The sequence below is a fragment of the Protopterus annectens genome, chromosome 12.part0, assembly GCF_019279795.1.
Source record: "Protopterus annectens isolate FY-2018-M chromosome 12.part0, PAN1.0, whole genome shotgun sequence".
NCBI classification, from domain to species: Eukaryota; Metazoa; Chordata; order Ceratodontiformes; family Protopteridae; genus Protopterus; species Protopterus annectens.
In genome coordinates this window covers 429547200-429572884 of record NC_056746.1, presented here as the reverse complement: position 1 = coordinate 429572884, position 25685 = coordinate 429547200, and the positions used below count along the sequence as shown (strand labels likewise).

The 25685-nt window shown below is 40.6% G+C and overlaps 1 protein-coding gene across 2 annotated transcripts in view; it reads left to right on the top strand.

Annotated features, from left to right (window-relative positions):
- The window catches only part of BAIAP3 (BAI1 associated protein 3), a 2552914-nt gene that overhangs the window by 2283767 nt on the left and 243462 nt on the right, over positions 1-25685 (top strand). For both annotated transcript variants that reach the window (XM_044089547.1, XM_044089546.1), the window contains exon 20: positions 11131-11182. In XM_044089547.1, the coding sequence (XP_043945482.1) occupies positions 11131-11182 (52 nt within the window). The remainder of the gene's footprint in view (positions 1-11130; positions 11183-25685) is intronic.

Here is a 25685-nt window from a genome sequence, read left to right as displayed (position 1 = left end):
ACCAGGCAGTCTCTTGGTACTTAAAAGTTTGCTGACTAAATATTGGATCAGTCTGAAAAGTGTGTACATTTCCACTTTTAGAACTCTCTTTTTTAAAACAAAGTGGCCATGTCCACATTTCCCCTGGTTCATTCAGCCTTATATTCTTTATTTGAAAAGGGAGGATATTAATTGCCTTTCTTAATGCTTTTGCATGCTTTGGGTGGTGCAATGGTGCAGTGGTTAACATCATCACCTCACAGCAAGACATTCTCCAGTTCGATTGTCTGCTGGAGTGCCTTCTGTGTGGAGTCTGCATGTCCTCCTTGTGTTCTCATGGGTTTCTTCTGGGTTGTCCAGTTTCTTCCCACATTCCAAAGACATGCATCTGGAGCATTTCTCCCTGGGCCTCCTGTGAAAATAGGCTCTGTCCTAGTTGGACTTTCCTGGTCAGCAATGCCATTTCCAGCACCCTAGCAATGATGGCCTTTCTTGTGAGGCCCTAACCCAACCCCCACTGTCTGACATCAGCACCTGTACAACAGCACAGGGCATCCTTCTTCCTCATTATATAGGTGCATTTTTCTGCCCACTTGCTAATGAAGGCTGCTATCATCGGCTGAAAATGGCCAAGTCCACATCCCAGGCCCTAGCTATTTTAGTATCATAAAAGAATCCACTTGCACACTCAATTTTTCAGCTGGACTCCACCTCTACCAGCCCAAGATACAGTAGCATAGCTAGTGTGTGTGGAAGGAGCAACTGCTGCAGGCACAAGGTGTTGGGGGCACAATTGGGAAATGCTGATTGATCAGTAGGGTAGTAATAGTATTCATTTCTGTACTAGCAATATTTTATTTGCTCCTCAGCTTGGAGTTTAAGGCACAGAATCAGGACCTGGCTGGTGTCTGTCAGCTAGCAGCTAGCTCCTCAGTTTTAGTAAAGCCAGTCAGATGTAATAGGGCATCAGGTCAGATGCCAGGATAGGTGTGCTAGTGTCAACTGCTCACTCTCACCCTCCACTGCCTAGTTCTTCTGTTGACCAATCCTCTGTCTGAACTTGGCATTATGCTGGTCATAGAGTTTATCTCTCTACACCACAGATCTGGAATAATTGCCTCCTTTAATGCAAGCACCTATTGTAATATAACCTTTCTGCTCATCACTAGCATTGTTAGGCTGCTGCAGTGACATAGAGGGATAAAGCCCTGAGTATGGCTCAGCAGACCTGGGTTCAGTTAGCAGCTTGGGTGATTGACGGAGCAGCAGGGAGGAGATGCATGTGCCAATCCAAGTTGGGAGGGTGCTTATTGATATGCTTCCTAAGGGGAGGCATGGTCCAAAAAGGTAAGCTGCCCAAGGATGTAATCAGTGAGTGTGGGGGTGGGGAAAGGGAATGGGTAGGTCATAAAAAAAATCCCCCCCGGATGGAAGCACAGATGAGCCAAGCCCCTAGGATACCCTCAGAATCCATGACTGGCCCCAGCAAAAAATAAAACAAAGTAAATCCAGGGGGGGGTTGGAGAGTAGTTGGTAGACCCAGCATGGACATTGCGTCCTGGGGACTGGGCGGTGAACATGAGGTCTGTTAGGATCAAAACAATGCACTCGCATTGCCATCTGTCTGAACTTACCCAGTCTACCTCATTGACATCAACATGTTCTAACATCAGAATAGCATTATATCAAGCCTTTTTCTAACATTTATCAGTTCTGTGATAAAGAAAGATGAAGTTCTCACTGCAACACAGACAACCTGGGATCAGTTGATGACCAATATATTGGTAGACTTGAGTGAAGAGAGTGAAACAAAAAGACTGACACTGGCCGATTTACTCTTGGAGGAGGGAAGTTGCCTGACCTGGTATTACTGATGATGGCTTGACAATTACATCAGGAGAACTTGGGTCAATTCACGTGCAAAAATATCTTTTTGTGTTGTAGTTGAAATAAAGTATTTCTGGAAGTGCACATGCACCAAACTGGTTCAGCATTGCAGCCCCCTTCTTCAATATGAGTGTATGGCAGGGTTAGCCAAAGAGAAGAAAAAGAGGATTGGCATAATGGTTAAGGTGCTTACCTTAGAAACACAAGGTGCAGAGTTTGATTCTGACATGGGGTAATTGGCTAGGCTTAAAATGGCCCTTAAGGGCAGTTAGCCTAGTACTAACCTATGAACCTATGAGATTAAGGGACCTAAACAGGGAAAACTGTGCTGGATGCCTGACTGACATGCTCCATCTTGCAAGCCAAGAAATTTGGGAACCTAGTGATTGGCAGACAAAAGGGATTTAAATGCCAAGAAAAAAAATAAAAACACTTTAAACCTTATAAAAACATCTGTCTAGTTGCCCCAGGCTATAATAATACAACTGTAGATGACATCTTGTCCTGGTTCTCCACCAATATCAACCAAGAAACTATCATTCTAAGTGATGTAAACACAGATTGGCTTCTCTAACTCCAATCGCATCTCAACCATCAGCCTCTATAATTCTACACAAGTATCCAGCCAGGTGACTAATCAAACCCTTGCAGTCCCTATTCAATCAAATAACCTCCTTCAACATTTCTCCTTCCAACCAGTTCCAACAGATACCATCAAAATACCTCAAAAAATTTAAAGCCTACTACAACTGCCCCTATCAATCTACCTGACAAATCTCTTAAAATAGCAGCTAAGGCTACTGAATATTCAGTTTCAGTTCTGATAAATTGATCCACATCTGAAAATAATGTCTCACTATGGAAAAAAATCATTCATTATTCCATTGCACAAGGATGAAATCAAAGTAGAACTTTGAAACTATAGACCAGTTGCCATTTATCTCCCCTATCAAAAATATAAAAAAATGCATTCATAAGCAACTTCTCAACTATCTAATAGATTACCAGTGTCTATCATGAACCCAACTTGGCTTCCATCTGCATCACAGCACACCTACTGCTAGACTGAGTTTGGTTAATACTGTTAACACCAACAGAAGTGATGGAAGCCTAGTCTCCACTATTTTACTAAACCTATCAAAACCTTTTGATGCCATCTCCCACCAGAACTCTTGCATAAACTCTCATCCTCAGAACTCACCAGCTCTACAGATACAAGGATGTAAATGAAAATAATGGTTACTCCACCTTCTTACCAGTATGTCTTGTGTCCCATAAGGATCTATACTAGGCCCCATATTTTTCAACATATTCTTTAATGCCCTCTACACCTCTACAAAAAATGCTACTCTAGTTCAATATTATGATGACGCGACCCTAATGTCCTTTGCCAAATCTGTCAATCTAAGCTCCAAGACCTTACACAACAATCCTTATCGACTGAAATATGGCTAAATAATTCACAGCTACTTCTAAACCCTAATAAGACTAAATTACTGTTCGTTACCCTAAAATATGTCTCTACCAAAACAACACTACTCAGTATCATGTCGGCCAACCACACACAATTGCTGGGTATCATCATACATGACCAGTTGAAATTTGACCACCATGTATCACAGATGGTTAAGAAAACTCATGAAAAACTAGGTACATTAGACAGAGTAAAAAATTACCTCACTGACATAGCCAGATGATCTATAGCTGCTACTTTCTGAATGCCATCTCTCCTCAATGCTGCACCATGGGCCTCATGCCCAGTCAGACATTACCCAGTAAACAAAATAAACAAAATAAATAAATCTTCACTAAACTGCATGTATTGCAACTGTCCAAACTTGAGCTATGTTATAATGAAATAGCCAAATTTGCAGTAAGCTATAACAAATGAACACACTACTACCTACCCTCAGAGAATTAAACTGGTTAGAACTACCACATCACCCAGCTGTTTCTCAGTTAAGTATAATATATGGACATCTCTATAAGCCAGAAAATTGTCTAGTCCTTAAAACTTAATGCAATACTACTCCCCCTGTAGAATTGTATGCTCTAGAGAAAAATCACTAATCACTGTTATCAAATCAATGCTGCAGGTGAATCTCTATATTCAAATAGTGTAGCTAAACTATGGAACCACATCCCACTACCACTGAAATTAATTCAAAATGCAAACTCATTTAAAACACAGCTAAAACTTTATCTATCAAATCAATGGATCTGCTCCTGTAAATCTCCAGGATAGATGCAACTCTTATCTTCAGCATGCCATATTGTCAATCCACATTCATTCAGAATCCTATGCCCCACAACCTGTCTTCACCAATACATGAATAGTTTTACTAGCATCTCCCAGCTACATACACTAGTTTGTGACTTCTCACTCTACATCACTATACTTCTAATGTAACCTTATGATAACCATATATATAATTGTCTCTGAATCCGATATACACCTCACTTCTTAACTTCAGTATTAACAGTTTCTGCCCTACCTAGTTTTTCCCTTATTTCCATTTCATTGAATTTCTAAGCACTCATTACAGGATCTATTATATATCTGACAAACCCACTAATACACCTCTTCAAATGCTTAATATTCAACATCTACTAATGCATACGTATCCTTTATATTGTAGTAGTTGCAGCTACATTCATATGAATGTAATCTAAATGGCATATGGATGTATAATTGTTAATGTATATTGCTTAATGTCTGCTCACGCAATTACTGAATGTCTGTTTAAAAATGTTTATAGTATGTTGGAAATTTTCTCCCCAAGTCTCCACTGAAAAGGGGTTTTTTGATTAAACCCAATAGCACAAAACTGATAAACAAAAACAAAATAAAATAAAATAAAAGCAAAACAAATCACCACTACTACCAGATGTAATAAATCTTCCAGTAGGTCTTCCACCTGTGACTGGGCTCAAAAAAAATCATCTCTTCCAGAGCCCACCCCAACTCTAGTAGTGATCAACTACCAACTTCCATTAAAAGACAATCCTCACACTCACTAAAAATTCAACATTATTGTAGTCAGCAACCTAACCGACATTAACAAAACTTCTTTCATAGTCTCACTAAAGCTCTGCAGCTGGTATCCACTGGAAAAAAACTCTAGATGAGGCAGTTAAATATTTCAACTAACTGTTCTTTAGTTTACCAAGCCAAGTAGCCCCAACCAGAAACAAAAGAGATAAATAGAACCCTGCACCATGGATATACACAGCTACCAGGCAGTTAATGAGAATCAGAACTAAAACCTGAAAAATGTCTCCAAGATAAGACAGAATTTAAAGATACATGTGTATCCACACTAAACATGCATTAGATCTGACAAAAAATACCATATTCCAAGATACCCACATCAAATGTCCTAAACAGTTCTGGTTCTGCATCCACAATATACTGAACCCAGGCTGGCCAGCTCTTTCTCACCACTTCCAACCATACTGATACTATTTCAAAGCAACTTAACACTCATTTCATAAAATCAGCCACCTTCCTTACTAACAACCAGCTGCCTAATTCTTTCTTAATCCCCTCAAAACTTTCCTCTCAAATCCCCATATTCCACTTCAATATCATCCCCCTCATACACCATAAAAAAGCTCCTTCAAAACTAAACCTACCATACTTGCTTCTGACAACCTCCCTACTGAATTCATCTCCATATCCACCAATCCATAACCTACCAAACTTCTATCTTAATAAACAGGTCCAGATGAGAAATAAACTACCTTCCCATTATAATATGCATCTACACAGAGGATAACTCCACTATATTCAAAAACTATTGTTTCATAGTTGTCCTTTCCCTGCTATCAAAAGTATTTTAAAAATGTATTCAGGCACAACTCTTTAAATAATTAACTGACAACAACCTCTCATCAACTCAGCATAGCCTCAGACTGTATCACAATACTGATACAGTATTAATTACCAAACAAGACAATACCCATAGGAAATCTAGGAACCTTGTCTCCTCATTCTTACTGCATCTGTCAAAAGCACTTTATGCCATCTCTCACCAGATGCTTCTTATCCACCTATCTTCCCTGGGCCTAAATTCTTCCTCCTTATCTTGTTTCCATATCAGTCTTTCAAACAGATTTCATACAGTTAAGTGACAGAAAGATCTAGCCACATTCCTACCCACCCCATTATGACTACCCCAAGGATCTATATTAGGCTCTACACTCTTCAACATTTTTATTAACAACATATACTCAGCTATGCTCATAGGTTCATAATTTAGTACTAAGCTTGCTGCCCTTGTGGGCCATATTAAGCATATCCAGTTTCCCTTTTGGTGCTTGAATTAACCTATTCCATTTGGTGTTAGATTCGCCTTACCCATTCTGTGGTCAATGATTACATATTACCCCTAGTAAGAATAATTGGGATAATGCCATAGATACTTTGAGGGGACCCATTCATTGGATAAAGTATTTAGGAGCTGCCTCTGTCCATTAGTATTACAGAGGGCTGTCTTATGGTAAATTTTCTAATATGCATCCACAGATCCAAGTTGTGCTTGAATATGGACAGGGATAAACTTTGTTTTACATGGATGGGAAGTCTGTACAAGAGCAGTGGTATCCCCTGCAAGATATACCTGTCCCTCCAAACCAATCTGTAGATGTTGCAGAAGAGTTGTAGATCCCTTGCCATTTGACTTGCTTATATGCAGCAGGTCCATCAGAATTGGGTTGGAGGATGTCTTGTATGCCAGAGACAAGTCAACTCTTAGTAGTTGTTGGCTACTGAGTATAGTGACAGAGCTTTGAGCAGGTCTTTGTAAGACATATTGTTTAGGCCTTGCATCCTTTTGGCAAGGTATCTTTGTGAGCATTCCAGTTTTTGCACTTGTCTGGACAGCTACATGCCAAAGGTGGCATTATACTCAATGACTGGACAAGTGAGGACAAAGTAAAGGTGAACAATGACATCTCTAGATCTAGACACAATCCCTTTGTTTATAAATTGTGCAGTATCAGACTGTCGTATGACAGTGGACACATGTTGGCCAAAAATTAGACTACTGTCCCTTAAGTTCCCAAATCCCAAACAGCTGAGTCAGCTCTTAGGGACATGTCCTCAGTTTGGTAGTTCCCTGGGATAGCTGACTTTAAAAATGATAAAATAATGCATTTTTTTCTTATTTAGTTTCAATGCATGATTTTGGAACCAGTTATGTGTTTGGGACAAACCTTCCTGCAGCATGGTCAGTTCATTTGGGGATTCTGCTCCTAGCTTTCAGTTGTATAAAAACTTAGGTAAGCAGAGCCCTTTCTATTGGCTTTTACTTCATGGAAGCTGATGCCAAATGGGAGCAGTTCAAGCAGTGAACCCTGGGGAACTCCACTTGCAACTTCTTCACACCAAAAACTCTCACCTGAGAAAAAACATCTTAATTTCCTCTTCCAGAAACATGTCAGTAGATCACATCACACATTCAGAACTATTAGGCATCATAATGGATGAGCACCTAAAATTTGACATTCACATCCAACAGGCTATTAAAAAAACACTCCAAAAACTAGATCTTTTATCCTCCCTTATTGATAAAACTAGGAAAACTATAGCCTCCACATGTCTCCTTCCCTCATTGCTGTGTCACCCACATTTTTACCAACCTTCAACAATTTCTTCTCAGTAAATATAAATAATGTTATAATACAATTGATATATATAATGTTATAATACAATTGATATATATAATGTTATAATACAATTGAAAGACTCACTGCTAACCAGGCATCTAAATCTTACCACTCTCGGGTAATAGAACAACTAAAGCCGAAAGAATTTCTAGGCTGCCTAGATATCCAATTGACTATAGCTCATGCAATCATATACAAGCCATAACGTTGCCCTGCCTTACATAGTATGCTTGTACCTTATTCCCCAAATAGAGCTCTGCATTCCACTGACAACCCCCCGTTGACCATATCCAAAATACAAACCAGGGCTGGTTAGTCACTGTACTCCAACAATGTCTCTAAGATCTGGAATTCTGTTCTCACCAACATAGAAACATTTAAACTTCTAATATAATAACACTATTCTAACTCATAGCTCTGCTGTTGCACATCCCCCTGGTTAAATAACATCAAGTCCAGATATAACCAGCACCCCTTTCCTTAAGCATCTACTACTATTAACCACACTTACCCTCAAATCACTTTACTTCACCCTTCATCTGACTCCCTCTTCCTCTCCTCTGATTCCTATCATCTTAATCCTTCTCAAAGTCATTCCCAGAAACTCTTCCTACTCTCAGTTCTGCACACACATAACTACTCCCAGTCTGTCACATCCCTTGTTTATTGCTCAAGATACTCTCTGTATGCTTACTTTAGTATCTCTGAATGATTCCAATCTACCCTCAAACCTCATTTACTAAATCACAATTTAGCAAATCTTTACTCCTTGCTGTTGTTACTATATATCATACTGTAAGGCAAGTTGAATAGTCACTGCAAAATCTATGCATCCTATGTCTATTTTAGTTGTATGTAAAGTATAATGTGTGACTCACTATAATATTTCTAATTTACTATAAAATAATGTAAGTAATTGGGGCTTTTCTTTCCAGACTTCCACTGATAAAGGCTATGACAGCCCAGTCAGACTTTCCCAGTAATCAAAAGCAAATAAAAAAAAAAAATTGTCTGAACATCAACTTATTCAAATATAATACCAGACCACTCTACCACTACATTTGGCAATGCATTCCAAAACACGGCCATCCTTTCCATGAAGAAATGTTCCCTCATGTCTCTGTCTTGAATTTTGCCCCTTCCATTTACTACTCCTCCCCTTCATCACTGTGTCGTTCACCTTCAGTACCAACCCAATCTACTTCCCACAAACAACGCAATGCATCCAAAATATTAGCATGTTTCTTTTCTAAAGTATAGAAACCCAGCTGTCTAATGTCTCCCTTTGTACCTTAACATCTTCATACCTTACACGGTTTTAGAAACTCTGGTTTGTCAATTTTCTAGTAGCCTAATATTCCTTCCTCATTATGGTCTCCGATACACTGAATGCACCATTCATAGTGCTCCATATGATGTAAGCATCATGTCAGTATCTCTGGAGTCCATTCCCTGCACTTTACATCCTAGCATGCTACTGGCCTTTACCACTGACCTTTTACATTACACAGCATGATTCGACTTAGGTATAACTATCTCCTGCAAATCCTTTTCATTGTTTATGTTTACATTGCCAAGTCCACATTAACTACATGTTTTTGTACCAAAGTGAGTACCTTGCATATTTATACTAAATCTCATTTACCAGCTGTCTGTTCACATTGCAAGCTCATATATGTACTTCTCTGTGTAAACCCCCCCCCCAAAGTATGTGATATTGCACCAGTCTTTACATTATCAGCTGACAAAATGGATCTTTCCCTACAAACTCAGTTCAGAGTGCACTATTAAAACTTCTTCCACAGACCACTCTTTAGACAGACTAATAGTATGTGTGGTTTGAGCTAGTAAGATGGCCATTGATGAGTGGCTTGTGCAGGTGTAAGCATGTGAATCAGATAAAGTGTTCTCTCTCTCTTGGATTATGACTCCTGGTTTTCTGATAAACTATCAAGGAAAGGAAGTTCCGTGAGAACTATGGAGAGTAAAGAATACATTCCCTCATGAGGTTCTCACCTCTCAGACTTACAGCTGACATCATATGTAAACTTTAGGTAGCAACAGGAATTCACATAGCATTGTTGTCTGTCCATAAAAGAAGGGTCTGAGAGCTGAAAACAGTCACTTTTTTAAACTAAGCTTCCTTGTTTCTTGAAAAATTAATTAAATAAAGCAGCTAATTATCTGGTGTTAAAAGACAGGCAACTGTTTGAGTTGTGCCTCCATGTTGAGAGGTAAGTGCTGCTGTCCTCATCAAGTGTCCATTATTGGGCAAGGAGAACCAGAGGAAAGTGATAACCCTTTATTACCCAACTTTCTGATTGTTGGCTTCCTAACAAAATGTACATTACAGCACGCACTGACTAAACTAGCTGCCTTAGAAATCAGAAAGCATGTTCTCTCGTGTCACTGAAATGCTAACCTTCAAGACAAGAAAAAGGTATGCCAAGAAAGTTAAGCAGCAACTTGTGAGAAAAAGTAACAGATTCTGTGATCAGGCAAGGGTAAACATTTGCATGCTTAAAAATGCAGTCAGATAAATTGTCGCAAGGCAGGTAACAAAGACAAGATGAAGGTCACACTCAGGTCTAACTGTAACATGCATTCCTATTTTCATTCCAAAGCATGAGAGCATGATTATAACCTGAGGTGATTGAGAAGCCGGAAAACCAATAACCATGTGTGTCTGTGTGTGTGCGTGCGCGTGTGTGCACGTGTGTGCGTGTGTCTGTGTGTGCGTGTGCGCATGTGCGCGCGTGCGTGCGTGTGTGTTTTGTCTTATACTAGTCTGGTTACTTTAGAAACAGTTACTTTGGCATGTCTATAATGTTATTTTGTTCCAGAACTTTGGTATGTGCTGGATCACAAACTTATAACTTTTCTGGATAGTGTTACTATCTTGAAGTATTATTTTGCCAGACATTGATTTACTCAGTGTGATTGATAGGTTAAACACAGTGATTCAAACAGTACAGGACAGAGCAAGAAATTAAAAATTAAACCCCACCCTCTACTAAGCAATGCATAAGAGACTGAACATAAACAGAGCAGTTTCAATCTATTTTCACAGCTTAATTCTTTCACTCCGCAGTTCACTACTGAAAAGTTATGGGCCCAAGGGGTCATAAAAGACTTTTGGAATATGGATCATAACAGAAGCTTTAATAAACTAAGTTTGATGTTTTTGCAGTTAAGATAATTCTAAATATGCCACTGAATCTTGCCAGACTGCAGTTTTCATAGGGCTATCTACATTTTAAACTGTATTATTATTTTAATCAGAATGAGCTATGTACCCCTGTGTGTCCTTGTTTCAGACACATTTCTGCTGCATATTATGCATCTGCAAAGGCTTCAGCAATACATTTCTCATATTTATCTCCTACTATGTATTATTACATTGTTTCTACAAGTCTGATGATTCTTAGCAGAAACCTTGAAATTCTATTCTGCGTATGTCTAAACTGAATAATTCTCAGAAGGACTTTTGAAACAGACATTATGAAAAAGAGTAGAATTCAATAATATATATGCATCATAAGATCTGCATGTATAATCAATTAGACGTTAAAACATTTTTTCTTTCTGTTGTAGCATTGTAAAAGTGGACTTGTTCAGTGTCACCTACAGACAGTTGGAGAAACTGGTAAGACGTGCATATGACTTTCAACTAAAGCAGTTGTCATTTCATAAGAGAAATAACATAACACCTACCATTTATGTCACTGGATAAGAGGCCATGGTCACCGTTCCTCTCTCCTCCTGTTGTTCTTTCGCTGACAGCATATGCTAAGTAAATGACAGCTCTGTAAAGGCAAAGTACAATTAAAATATTTTTCTATTCATGTTCAGCTATGGATGCCAATTCTTTATGGTTTTCATAGGAGGCTGGTTGCGGCCTTGAGCTTTTGCCAGTCAATCGATGCTGTTAATGTGCATGCATGGATACAGCTTGGTAATGTCTGCTTTTCAAACCTGCCATTTGCAAACAAGAAAGATTTAAGTTTCATTTGAAGGGGTTATCTTACTGTTATTCTAAAATGAGAACATGTTAAAATGCTGAATTACATTTCAACAAAACTATGAGAATAAAAAAAAGTTTTGCTAAACTATGTTGATACAAAAGACACACACACACACACACACACACACACACACACACACACACATACACACACACACACACACACACACACACACGCACACACACACACACACACACACATACACACAAAAGGAAATATGTGCTGTGACCTCAAAGTAAACAATAATTAGTAGGTGAGAGATTTACTTCAACTTCCACTACTCTCACATCCCATCACTATGAAGTTGTTTCTTTATCTGCATAATTCAGGAAAACTTTCTTTCTGTGCCACTAAATTGTCATTTGACCATTTGCCCCACCTAGCAGAGCATATGAGAACATCTCATGCAACTGTACCTACAACTCGCATTAGTCTTTCAAATGTACAATAGTGAAGTAGTATTTTAGAAAGCTAGCTCTTACAGCTGTGACTTTGTTGGAGAACATACTGATTTCATAAGTTAGGATCATCTGACAATGTGTTATGCTTTGTTTACAAATTCGAAAGGAGTGGGAAAAGAGAAGGTGCAAGGAAAAATATACATGAATACTGTGGCAGTTCTGTATTGATACCATGAATTAAAATTCCTGTTCTTAAAATTATAAGTCTTCCCTGGAAAAGTGCCATCAGCCCAGTAAATAATAAATAAGGCACATAAAAATGTTTGCTTGGTTACCAGTGTTGAATTCATGAAAGTCTGTGATACGTTACTACAGGGGACCATTATATCTGAAAATTCAAAATGTCTTAATGCTTCCCCACATTCTGTCAAGACATTTAAAAAAGAGTTACACTTTATAGATTTTTCACTGCTGAGATGCATAATTTGTAAAAAAAAAAAAAAAATAACATATACATACTAGCTCCATAATCACAGTACGATGGGGGGGGGAAATAAAAACAAATCCAGAGGAGTAAACACTTTGCACTATGCAAGTCACAATAAAACAGTGATAAAACAAAATTGCACCACATTGCTCATCCACCAAAGCTGCAGTGAAGTATAGATGCACCTTAACCTGTGTGTAAGTCACCTAGTTCAAAGCTGATTGGATGTATGGTCGTCCGACATTCCAATATTTCAAACATAGGTTCATAGGTTCATAGGTTCATACTAGGCTATCTGCCCTAGGGCATTTATAAGCCTAGCCAGAGTGTGTATGGCTTTCGCCACCCATTTTAAATTAATTTTGCGATGCCCTTTTTTGAGGTTAGTATACTGTGCTTCTGTCTAACAGTGACACAGAAGTGATACCCGGGGTAAACCTACGATCTCCCATCCACTCATCAAGATTCCTCTTGAAGAGAGACAATGAGGGACTCTGCCTAACCTGGACTGGGATTTTATTCCAGAGTGAAGGGAGCCTCTGGGTTATGATTCTGTCCCTCCAGCATGTCCTATTTATTTCAGTGCTGAGGTTTAAGTCCCTCGAGCGCGTAGCTCGATGGGATTTGGATTTTCTGAGGTGCAGCATGTCCATTAATTCCGGGTTGGACATGGCTTTATACGTCAGGCACAGATCGCCTCTGAGCAGGCGGTATGCCACTGAGTAGAGCTGGAGTTTCTTTAACCAGGCAGCATACGGCATCTGTTTGAGCCCCTTGATCCTCTTGGTGAGGTACTTTTGGGGTCTTTCCAGTTGCTGCAGGTGTCTGGTAAGGTACATCCCAAAAGGGACATTGTACTCAATTATGGGCCTGATGAGGGATGAGTAAAGAGGCACGATGACCTCCCCTGATCTAGATGTGAATCCCTTCATGATTAGGTGGGCTATATAAAATGTTTTTCTAACCACTTTTGCCACGTGGTTGTCAAATGAGAGATTGCTATCAACTTGGGTCCCCAGGTCCCTAATTACTTCTTCTGTACTTAACGGATTACCACCTATGTGGTAATTTGTGGGCACTTTGTTTTTGCCAAAGGGGATGACTATACACTTTTTGGCATTTAGCTTGAGGCCATGGCTCTGGCACCAGTTGTCTGTTTCTATGAGGCCCTTTTGGAGGATGCTTGTGTCAGCTGGAGAGTCTATAATGGTGCCCAGTTTGCAGTCATCTGCGAACTTGGTCAGCCACAGTCCTTCCATGTTGGCCTGTACCTCCGAGAAATATATACCGAACAAGAGCGGTCCCAAGACTGAGCCTTGTGGGACGCCACTTGTAACTGGTTTGGAGTCTGACATGGCTCCAGCTATTCTAACCATGTGGGTTCTGTCCTTGAGCCAGTTTGCAACCCATCTAGTGACATAGGGGTTTATATTTAAGCTGGTGAGCTTATCTATAATGCCCGAGTGGGGTATTGTATCGAAGGCTTTTGCGAGGTCCAGGTAGGCTGTGTGGACCAACTTCCCCTTGTCAATGGCCTTGGTGACTGTTTCAAAGAAATTGACCAGGTTTAAGAGGCAGGATCTGCCCTTAACAAAGCCGAACTGGGTAGGATCCAGTGTCTGTAGGTCCCCTATATCTTTATTTATAAGGTCCATGATGATCCTTTCCATAGCTTTGCAGACCAAGCTAGTGAGACTTATGGGGCAATAGTTTCCAGGATCCGTTGAGGCACCACCTTTGTGGAGAGGGACCACTGTTGCTGTACGCCACTCTTTGGGTACATATCCTGTAGTAAGGCTGAGATTGAACAGTAGTTTTAGGTTTGGGTTTAGCTCTTCTTGGAGTTCATGTAGGACGCAGCCCGGGACACCGTCTGGTCCCATTGATGCTGTGTTTCTTGCTTTGGAGAGGGCAGCTCTTACCTGAGCATCTGAGATGTCAGGGGGGCAGCACTCTGCTGGGATAGATATTAGCCCTTTTGGTGGGGAGGGGGGAGAAGTTTGCGCTGAACCTGTCAGCTAGGATGTTGGCAATGTCTGTGGGTTCGTGTATTTTTTGTCATTTTGGACTAATTCTGAGCATATCTGGGAATTCCCACCCAGGTTCCTAACATAACTAAAGAAAGCCTTGTGATTATCCTTAGTGTCCTGTGCAATTTTTTTCTCGAAGCTGGCCTTAGACGATTTTATGAGTGCCCGTAGTTTTTTGCTAATACTGATCAGAGATGCCTTCCCTTTTTGGGATTTTGCTCTGTCATGTAGTAGCTTCCTCCTTCTATTGTATAGTTTGTTTATGGCTGGGGTCCACCAGACAGGACGCCTGCCTTTGGAGGATTGGGTCTTGGTTTTATTTGGGATTGCATGATCCATGCATTCCTGAAGGTGTTTATAGAATGCGTTTATAAAGGATTTTGTGGTCTGGGCCGTATTATCCAGAGGCCCGGGGGCTTTGAAGGATTCCACCTCGGTTTTGAGGAGTGTGAAATTTGCTTTAGAGAAGTTTTTCATGGGCATGGGGTGGGGTCGGGATGTGAATATCCAGTGAGATTAGTTTATGGTCTGATCTTACCAGTGAGGGATACACTTCTGGTCTGGAGCATAGAGTCCCCATGTTGGTGATGATCAGGTCCAGTATGTTTTCCTCTCTTGTGGGAGTGGTAACAAGTTGTTCCATAGCATTTGAGTTTGTAAATTCTAGGAACCTTTGGGCTAGGGTGTTGGAGCTAGAGTAATGCTCCCAGTCTATGGTTGGGTAGTTGAAGTCACCCAATATAATGGTGTTTGGAGAGACCTTCATATTTTCCAGTGTTCTCAGGAAGGCCGAGTGGGGTTCCTGGGTTTGGGAGGGTGGTCTGTAGCAGGCTATAAACTGGATGGCAGTTTTACCCACTGTTAGTTGCACATGGATAGTCTCTGATGCTTCGTGCTGTGCCACCAACCTGGAGGTGTGGGTATCTTTGACGTATATTGATACTCCCCCTCCTTTTGTGGTTCGGTCCAAGTTTTGGGGCCGAAAAGCATGGTATGAGGTATAACCTGGTAGTGCTGGGGTGCTCTCGAGAGCCTTGAACCAGGTTTCTGTTACTGCACAGATATCAATGTTCTCCATGCTAAGGAGAGTTTCGAATGCATGCATCTTGAGGTTTAGACTGCTGGCGTTGAGTAGCATTACTCTTAGTTTCTTATCCCTTGTGATACCTATGGAGGTGGGTTTGTCTTTTGAGCCTTGCCTAAAAAAGGCACTATGGGGGTAGCAAGAGCCTTTGCCAATATCCGAAAGCCCAGGGGTGACAGGTGCAAGCCATCCCTAGCGAAGCATCATGGCTTGTCGAGCATGTCATCCCAGGCTGACGGGTATTGGATCCCCTTTGAATGACACCAATACTTAAGCCAATTGTTGAAATTGATAATCTTGTCTTCATACTGTGGCATCATTCTTGGTCAGGGTAAGATGCTACTCAAGGTCAGGGTCATACCGGCCTGGGCTACATGCCCAGAGAGCTCCTCTATGTCTCTTTTCATGTAGTCCAGGGAGGTACATCTCAGGTCATTCACACCAGCATGGACAATGACTGAGTCATATTTGTACTTGCCTTGGAGTGACCTGAGTGCTTGTGTTATGTGGCGGATCCTAGCACCCGATAGGCAGCTCACCGTGACCTTCTCCTTGTTCAGCCTGGTGAGCGGGACGTCAGTGTGCCTGATGATAGAGTCACCTATTACAAGTGTATCAAGTGTGTTGTTTAGCCTTAAGGGCTGTGACTGTTCGGCACACTGGCTTTGTGAGCTATGTGTTGCATGTGTTTTGTTTTGGGGTAGCGGTTGCCTGGGTGTCTGCTTTGGAGGTCTCTGCTGCTTAGGCAGATTTTTATTTAGAGCCTCCAAGTATGTTTTTGTGTGTTTATGTGTTTGGTTTGCTGTCGTGGTAGGTCTATGTGAGACTGGAATTGTAGTGAGTGTGGTTTCCTTCTCCTCCTGACTGGTTACGCCAGTACTGAGTTGAGAGAGCTTAGCCTCCAGTTTGGCTATATGGTTGCATCTCTCACATGTGTTGGAATTTGTTGGGAGGAGGAGAGGGTTGTCTGTGTACATTAGGCAGTTGTAACATTGCCTCAAGATTCCCAGGTTCACCAGCTGGACCGGAGAGGAGATTGACAACTGACCTTTGGACATGCTAGAATAGTATTGGGAATTCCTTTATAATTGAAAAAAAGGGCCAATGGGGAACAAGTTACTCAAGGGGAGTTTGTGAGGGTGTAGTGCTTTTAATTTTTTTAGTGCTGACTTATATAATTGCTTTAGTGAGCAAGTGCTAGGCTTTAGCATAGGAATAGGGTGTTTATTATGAGAACTAGATCAGTTCCAAGGCTCAAACCCAAATAAGCGGCGCTGCTCGATGAAGCGCTATGCACAAAATCACGCAAAGCTACAGCGGGTTTTATACAGGCGGACTTGAAAGAGCTAGAAATTGGCCCAAAACAGCTAACAGACTACCAGATTCCTGTGCTGGGAACACTCCTCCAGGGACAGATAACCTGCTCCAAGCTCCCCACTGCCACTGGTGAACAAAGAAGCCTCCCTCTATCCAAGAAAGGAAATGGCAACACAGGAACTTTCCAAAAGTCCAGAATACAGCAAAGCCTGTATTTGGACTACTCTAGGTCAGGAAAGATGGGAAACAAGGATAACTTTTTTTTTTTTTTTGCAACAAACAGCAGGAAATTGCAATAAATATGTAACACAGGCTAGCGCACTTGAGTGTGTAGCCTCAACAAGTAAATGCAACAAACAGGACAAACTTTAAAAGTGCAGGTACAAAAACAACTTTAGACAGTTTAAAACAGTTCAAGAAGCAGAAATATTTGCAGTTTAGCTAGATCGGACAGTCGCCCAGGTAGTAGCAGGAAAAACACTTTTATCAGGTTAGCAGTCGCTCTTTTAGCCTCTCTGCTGCTAGCACCACTCTGCAGGACCACGAGGAGCTTGGCTGAGTAGTAACAAGCGCAAAAACCTTGCCAAAGCAGGTTTTATACAGGGGGATTTGAAAGAGCTAGAAATTGGCCCAAAATGGCCAATAGACTACCAGATTCTTGTGCTGGGAACACTCCTCCAGGGATAGATAGGCTGCTCTAAGTTCCCCACTGCCACTGGTGAACAAAGAAACCTCCCTCTATCCAAGAAAGGAAATGGACAACACAGGAACTTTCCAAAAGTCCAGAATACAGCAAAGCCTGTATTTGGACTACTCTAGGTCAGGAAAGATGGGAAACAAGGATAATTTTTTTTTTTTGTTTGTTTTTTTGTTTTTCTTTTTTTCAACAAATAGCAGGAAAATGCAGTAAATATGTAACACAGGCTAGCACACTTGAGTGTGTAGCCTCAACAGGTAAATGCAACAAACAGGACAAACTTTAAAAGTGCAGGTGCAAAAACAACTTTAAGCAGTTTAAAACAGTTCAAGAAGTAGAAATATTTGCAGTTTAGCTAGATCGGACAGTCGCCCAGGTAGTAGCAGGAAAAAACACTTATCACATCATAAGCATACCTCTGTCCTTATTTTTGCAGAATGTCCAGATTTTTGCCTCATACTTTTGGTCTGTTCCACATAAAATTTGTGGTTTTCTGGAAAAACATTGAGGACTTAAGTCAATAAATAATGGCAGATATTTGAGTTTCACACTTCATATACTTCTGAAAATGCACGCCAATGCAAAAACCTATTATTCTAGCAACCTTTTTAAGTTTATACAAGCAATATTTAAATCCTTTCCTTATTTTGGACCTTTATCCCCCCATTATTTTTGCCTTTGTCCAGACTTCTTGTGCTAAGAGGTTGAAAGGTATGGTCACAGATCATCCGAGCTGCATTATCAGTGGTCTAATGTGCTAGTGAACATAGCTGTCCCACTTGTATCATGCCTGCCAGCATCCTTTCTGCATACATGATGTCAGTTTTTGCCCTCATTAGGGAGGAATGCAATTCTATGAATACAGTTGTTTGAGCAGTCGATTTCAGTAGCCATATGTTCTGAAAGAATACCATTTCCAGTAAAGCTGGCACTTGAATTTAAAGTTTCTCTGAGAACAGTGGCAGTCATCCAGCTGATTAAATTAAAGAATATAACCAATTCAGAAGACTTTGAGAACTATGTTTTTTTTTTTTAGTACTGTACCTTTCAGAAAAAAAATACTCCTAAGGTAGTGGGTGCTACAAATTGCACACATGTAGCAACAAAGTGCACACCTGGACAACGGTGCTTAAACTGGCAGTTCACCACATGGAAGTGAACTTGGAAACATTGTACCCTCATCAGACCAGTCACTGTATATGGCAAAGAGACTGGTACTTGTTACCTGTGACATCTGTAGTTAAGCACTCATACAGAAGGCTTGTATGAGTATGTGCATTGCTCTTCTGTGTAGTTGTAAGATGTACTATCCACTATTCAGAAATACTCTATATGCATGATTCACAGCTGTATACCTTCAGAACATGCCACTATTTTCTGAGGATATTCGTGTGGCAGAGGTTACTTTTGCAAGTGCCCAGAAGAGACAACATGCATGGTGAATGAAAAAGAGCAAGATAATGTATTATTCCCATAATTTCTTCATGGCCAATCTGGGTATCAGATACTGGATGCTGTGCTGGTCTGTTCCATAAGGCTGATGTGTTGATCTCAGCCAGAGGCATAACCAGCCCAGGACAGTGTAGACGTAGGTATGATGGTTTGAGACATTGTCACTCTAATGATCTTCATCCATTCAAGGTGAAAGATAATCAACAATGCACTGAATTGCATGGTAAGTGGATAGCATTGTCATTTATTATTTTTAGGTTTGTGTGGGAAACTGTCCTTCCTATAGACAGGTCTTTGTCTCATTCAGCATACCACAGCTATGTGGGATACTACATGGTTCTTCTTCTTTGGTGGGTGTTGGTGGTACTAAACTACTAATTTCATTTACTGTGGTTTTTGCAGGGACCAGTTCTGTGGTGCTGTCTGACTACCTGATAATAAGGTGCATGCCTCATAAATGGTTGTCCTCAAATGAAGAGGTACCATATTTCCATACAGGAATATTATCATATGCAAAGGGGACTATAACCAACATGCTACCTGGAACAAATTTACTAGAACATATATAAGAGAACACAAGTTGTCATTGTTGTTGTAACATGTTACTTTGCACATCACATTTTTTTGATTTTACCCTTTCTCTTTCAGTAGGAAGCCATAAACCATGTCACCCACCACAGGAGGAAGGAGAGACTAGCAGCCAGGAAGGGTTAGTCATACTGAATCATTCATACCTGTTTTTTTTTAATATATTAAGTCCCCTGACAGAATGCAGTCATTCATTGTAAACTCTGCATTGTGTTTCTTCACTGCAGGTCATGATGATAGGCTCTGCAGGCAGCTTCATGATGTCTCACCTCTGCTGAGAAGTAAGAGAGTGATTAGGCTTGAAGTGCCATGTCAAAGGGTTTCCCACTCCTCAAGCCCAGCAACATTGCTTGAGATGGCCCAGCCACAGTTAGAGCAGATGAGGGAGCATACAGTTGAGAGCGTAGTGGGCAGGAATATGGCCCAAATGGACAGCATTATGGAGTAGATGGCAGATTTGGTAACCAGCTTACCCCAACCATCAGGCAACCAAGGGAAGGTGTGGCCCGTACTACCAGCCACCTTGCTCCATCATCTGGAGACAGATTACACTAATGTACCTTTGGGCTGTGGTGGCAGATAGCATGCTGATTTCCATACTCCATCCTATTCCCTGCTTGGTGTAACACATTCCTCTTGTGTCATGTCCAATACCCTGTACATTCTCTAATACTTCTTATCACTATTTGCCTCCCTCTGTTTGTTTCTGCCTATCCCTCTTCTCACAATCCTAGTTTGTGCATATCTGCACCTATTTTCTTGTGCTGTTATAAATGTATCTTTCTGCCCCTGCTCCCTTTCCTACCTTTCCTTTCATTTCAACCTTTTTTCTCTTCTCTTATCCTTGTATAAATAAAAAAGTGGGCTTTATCCCCTTAAAAATGTTGCTCTGCCTTCCTCCATCCCATACCCTTCTACATTTATTTATTTTTATTTATTTACTTAACATTTGTTAACCAGGAAAGTCCGACTTGGAACATAGTCAATTTTTCAGCAGATGCCCAGGGAGAAATGCTCCAGATGTATGTCTTTGAATGTGGCAGGAAACCAGAGCACCCAGAGGAAACCCACACGAATGCAAGGAGGACAAGCAGACTCCACACAGAAGGCACCTCAGCCGAAACTTGAACCAGAGAATCTCTTGCTGTGAGGTGACAATGCTACCATTGCACCACTGCGCCATCCAAATACTGTACATACATGCTGTCTTTTAGTGTGTGCATTCCCCTGCTTGCTACAGTCCTCCTTTACCCACTTTTCTATATACCTCTTTCCTCTGCTTTCATGCATCTGACCATTTTCACCTATGTGGACATCATAGCATTGCAGCTGCAAATGCTGTATGACTGTGTAGTGGTGTGTGTTACTTTGTGTCATCCTACCAAGGGACATGTAAACACAAGAAGCACAGTCTCTGTATCTTCTGCTTTATTTAAAGATTCAACAGTGCATGAGTTTATGTTTTTGAGGTTCATGCAAAGCAGTGCACGGCCACTCTATGGATTCAAGCCAGTGCTTCTCTGTATATATTTCCCTGCATAGATATGTCTGCTTGCATACTGCTCACTTCTATACTCCAGAGCACAGCTAAGTGCATGAAGTACTGTGTATCTCACTTTGTATAAGTAATTATTGCCTGTCTCACAGTACGGTACCATCAAGCTGTGCTAGCATTGTGCAGAAGTGCTGCACACCCCAATAAATCCCAGACAGAGTCTCACTCTTTTGAAATTCCAATTCCAGAACTTGGAATTTCAAGAGGGACCCATGAAGAAACACATCTTGTACTGTATAACACAGTTTCCCCTTGCACTGCGCAGTGGCATATCATGTGCCTAGCATTATACATAGCAAGTTCTATGGCCCAATAACTACATAAGGCTGCACTCATCCTGACATGGTGCCAACATGTTGCATGTTCATCAATATGCTGGTCTGTATAATAGCTAGTTTATAGTTCTATCATGATGCCCACTTAGTCCCCATATATTCACCTAATACACCAGCCTGTCGCTCCATTACTCTAATCACCTCCATTTAGGAATTTTTCCTGAGAATATTTGCTGCCTAACTGCTATATAGCTGATGCAGACTGCTCCAGCATGATAAATCTTTTAGCTATTTCTTCACTGCCCCCTTTCCCCCACTGTGTGTCATCAGTCATGTCCTATTGTGCTTTCCCTGGCTTTGTAACTAAAACACAAGTTCACATACACACACACACACATGCACACATGCACACACAGACACACACGCACACACATATTGTAAAGTGTAGGATTTTGGTGTTAAGATCTTACCCAGTAATGACAGCATTCCACACAAACTACTGCTCTGAGCATGTGCAACTCTTTAAAAATCAAGGCTTACATATAAAGTGTACATTGTACGCTCTGTTAACTGCCTTTAAATGCTAAACAACAAACTTCCATAGGAGTGTCAGGGGTAATAACCTATCACTTTGCATGAATGCAACATGGGGTACATATTGAAGGTGATGGGGGTAACAATGGAGACAGTGTCAAGATGCCTTCCCTTTGGAAGTGACATTAAGCTGAGGTTCCATTTTCCTGTGCTTACTGTACTTCAGGTGAATGTTAAAAAAATGATGTCATGTGTCAGTGAAAAGGATGTAGTATTCAGATTAAAACTTTAAAACTCAACATTTTCCAAAAGGCCAGCTTTCAATTCTCTGCTGTTCTCTCTTGTCTTTTATAGACTATCCTGTGTATCTACAAATTAGATATTTTAGATGTTTTTGAGAATATTCCTTGTGCTGCAAGTAAAATTTGCATTTCACCTACTGTAACAATTTTTACTTATAAAACATATTTAATTTCACATGGTGAGTTGGCCATTTATCTCCATGAGACCATTTCATTGAAAAGCTTATTGAATTTTAAATGTATTAATAACACATATAAACATTTTTTGTAAGTGTTTTTACTTGTGTTCTTTATTTTTTCTTTTCACCTTCAAATAACGTATGTTATTGTTAAAAATTATATGGGTGATTATATTAATTAGGGTTACAGAGATTTTATTGGCTGGTTTTGAGTGTGACATCATTATTTTTGCATTTAAAGTGATTTGTATGTACATTGTTTTATTCTGATGAAGTTTTATAAGTAAATAGAATGAAAGCGCTTAATTCAATTTTGAGGTGTGTTGTGTAGTTTTTATCGACTGCGGTCAACTCTGGTACAGTGATTCTTTTTAGTTTTTAACCTTTGATAGGTTGCGCTTTGTTTTTGGTCCTTGTTGCAGTGAGTGCCCAAGTTCTGTGGATAACTATTCTTTACCTCCCAGTTCTAATTAATATTTTAAAGTTTCAAGCACATTTGTCTTGGCTGGTACTGTTTTTGGTTCAGTATGACTGAAACCAATGACTCTAATTTGAATTTAAGCACCTATTCCTTGCCTAATGAAATATGGTCTTTGACTCAAACTTTGGAAGAAGTTATAGGGAGAGCCAAGGATGTTATTTCCATTGCACGGTCCCAGGTTGCTGGAAAGGCCAGGTTCAAAACCCCTTCTAATGGGAGTCATCTTCAGATGATAGTACCTTGGTTGACAAGAATGGTGCTGGTTCTTCTCCTATTGGAGTTAAAGACTTTTTGAAATTGAATGAGACTAATCCTTTCAACAACTGCTTTTCCAGAGACTTTTCTGATGGTAAAGCTAGTCAGTCAGATTTATTGTTACGTCTGCCAGACTGTAAGAACCTTATATTTCAGTTGGAAAAGAAAGTGCTCAAATTTAAAACTTTAGAACTTGAGAACTTTTACTTGAAGAGTTGTTATGAAAAGAATATTGTCCTGTTGGGGTTAAGGGTTTATATACTCCCAAACGGCATTCAATAAAATTACTCTGTCTTTTCGGATTTGTGTCAGATTTATAATAAGGTTGGATTACATGTGCTTCAGCTTCTAATTAAATGAAATAAGGACAAAATGAGTGGTTTAAGTGATGAGATTGTTTCTCAGCCATAATGTTAAAAAAATCCTTCATTCCTGTTATTTTTACATCTTTACAACAGGATTTCTACTAAGGTCCAGCGACATGTTGTGGCAGTCATTAACAGGAAGAAAAAGAAGCTGGAGAGAGACTGCTTAGCTTATCATATGAGACAAGCCTTTGTTATTAAGCGTGTTTTGTCTTCCACTGTGGTTAAGAATTCGGGTGAGATATTGGCCAATCTGACTGCAGCTAAAAGGATGCTTGACCAATTGGATTCTTTCTGTGGGTGTGAAGTTTCTGGTACTTCATTGGCCAATGATTTCACTTCTTGACAGGGTGTACCAGTTTCAGATACTGACTTTGTCCATGCAGCTTCACCAATAAATGCAACTTCCGCTTAGACTTATAGTGGCTTCACCAAGAAAAGTACAGTTGTGTACCTACCATAAATGTAGATGTTCGAGTGTATTCACTGTTGCAGTCATTACTCTTGGGTTATCCTTCTGGCAGGCTACCCTCAGTCGGCCAGAATTTCAAAGTCTAGGTCCAGCTTCGGTTGCTGTCGCCTCTTCCCTGACGTCAGTGTGCCAGGGGTATAAAAGATGCAGCCGACGCCATTTTCTTCAGTTTTTCTTGCCCCAGATGTCAGGTATCCCCAAATTGGTAGGCTGAAAAAATATGCCAATAAAAATGCATGCACAAAAATAACATTTCTTTTATCTACAAGCAAATACACCAAATAGGTTGTAAAGGATAGAGAAGTGCAGAAAAGTCCCAGCAAAGAGAAGGGGGATGGTGGGTGGGTAACCTGGACTGCAACAGTGAATACACTCGAACATCTACATTTATGGTAGGTACACAACTGTACTATGTTCATCGTATTTCACTGTTGCAGTCATTACTCTTGGTTTGAATCCCAAAGCTGAGGATGGGTGGCTGGGCTAAATAGGATTAGGAGAGGCTATGAGGCCCTGCAGAACTGCAGTGGCAAAGCCTGCTCTGGACTTAGAGTAAAGAGGTAAGTGTTAGTGCTTTGTGAAAGTGTGCACTGAAGTCCAAGTTGCAGCCTCTAAGATATCTTTGGTTGGTACTCCTCTGAGGAAGGCTGCTGAAGTGGCTGCTGCTCTGGTGGAATGAGGCCTAATGCCCTTAGGCACTGATTTGCCATGTTGAAAATAGCAGAAACGGATGCAATGGCCTATCCATTTAGAAATAGTCTGTTTTGAGATAGCCTTTCCTTGTGATCCTGCAGCATATAACACTAAAAGTTGCTCAGTCTTTCTGAAAGCTTTAGTTCTGTCCAAATAGAAACGTAACTGCCTGTGTATGTCCAAAGAATGCATAATTTTCTCACCCTTGTTCTGTGGATTTGGATAAAAGGTAGGCAAGTGAATGGTTTGGTTGAGGGCCACACTGGATACCACCTTAGGCATGAATGTAGGGTTTGCCCTCAGAGAAACCCTGTCTGGATGAAAAATGGTAAAAGGTTCCACAGCCATGAGTGCTTGTAACTCTGAAACTCGTCTTGCAGAGGTTATTGCAAGGAGTAGAGCTGTTTTCCAGGATAAGAATTTTATATCTGCTGTTGAAGCTGGCTCGAAAGGAGACAGTGTGAGTTCTTCCAAAACATAATTAAGGTCCCATGCCGGAATTGGTGCTCTCCTTGGAGGCCTAATGTCTTTGGCCCCTCTGAGGTACTGCCTTATTAACGGATGAGAAAAGATGGTGGTTCCGTATTGTAATGGGCTGAAATGGCAGAGGCATGAATCTTAACTGATGAGAAAGAAAGGCCTTTGTTCAGCATCTGAGTTAGATATTGTAAAATCTGAGGGATATTTGGTACACGTGTTAATGCTTTGTTCCTGGTTCCAAGCACAGAATCTCTTCCATTTTTCTGCATAAGATTTTCTGGTACTGGGCCTCCTGGCCTCCAAGATAACATCCATAAAAGCTTTTGAAAGAGGAGTGTTCTGAATGGCTACATTATCTGCCATGCTGCCAGATTTAAGGTCCTGAGTTGGCTGTGCAGGATATGATTGTTTTGTTGGGTCAGCAAGTGAGAAGTTTTAGGCAATATCCATGCTGGACCTTGAGACAAGCTCTTTAGG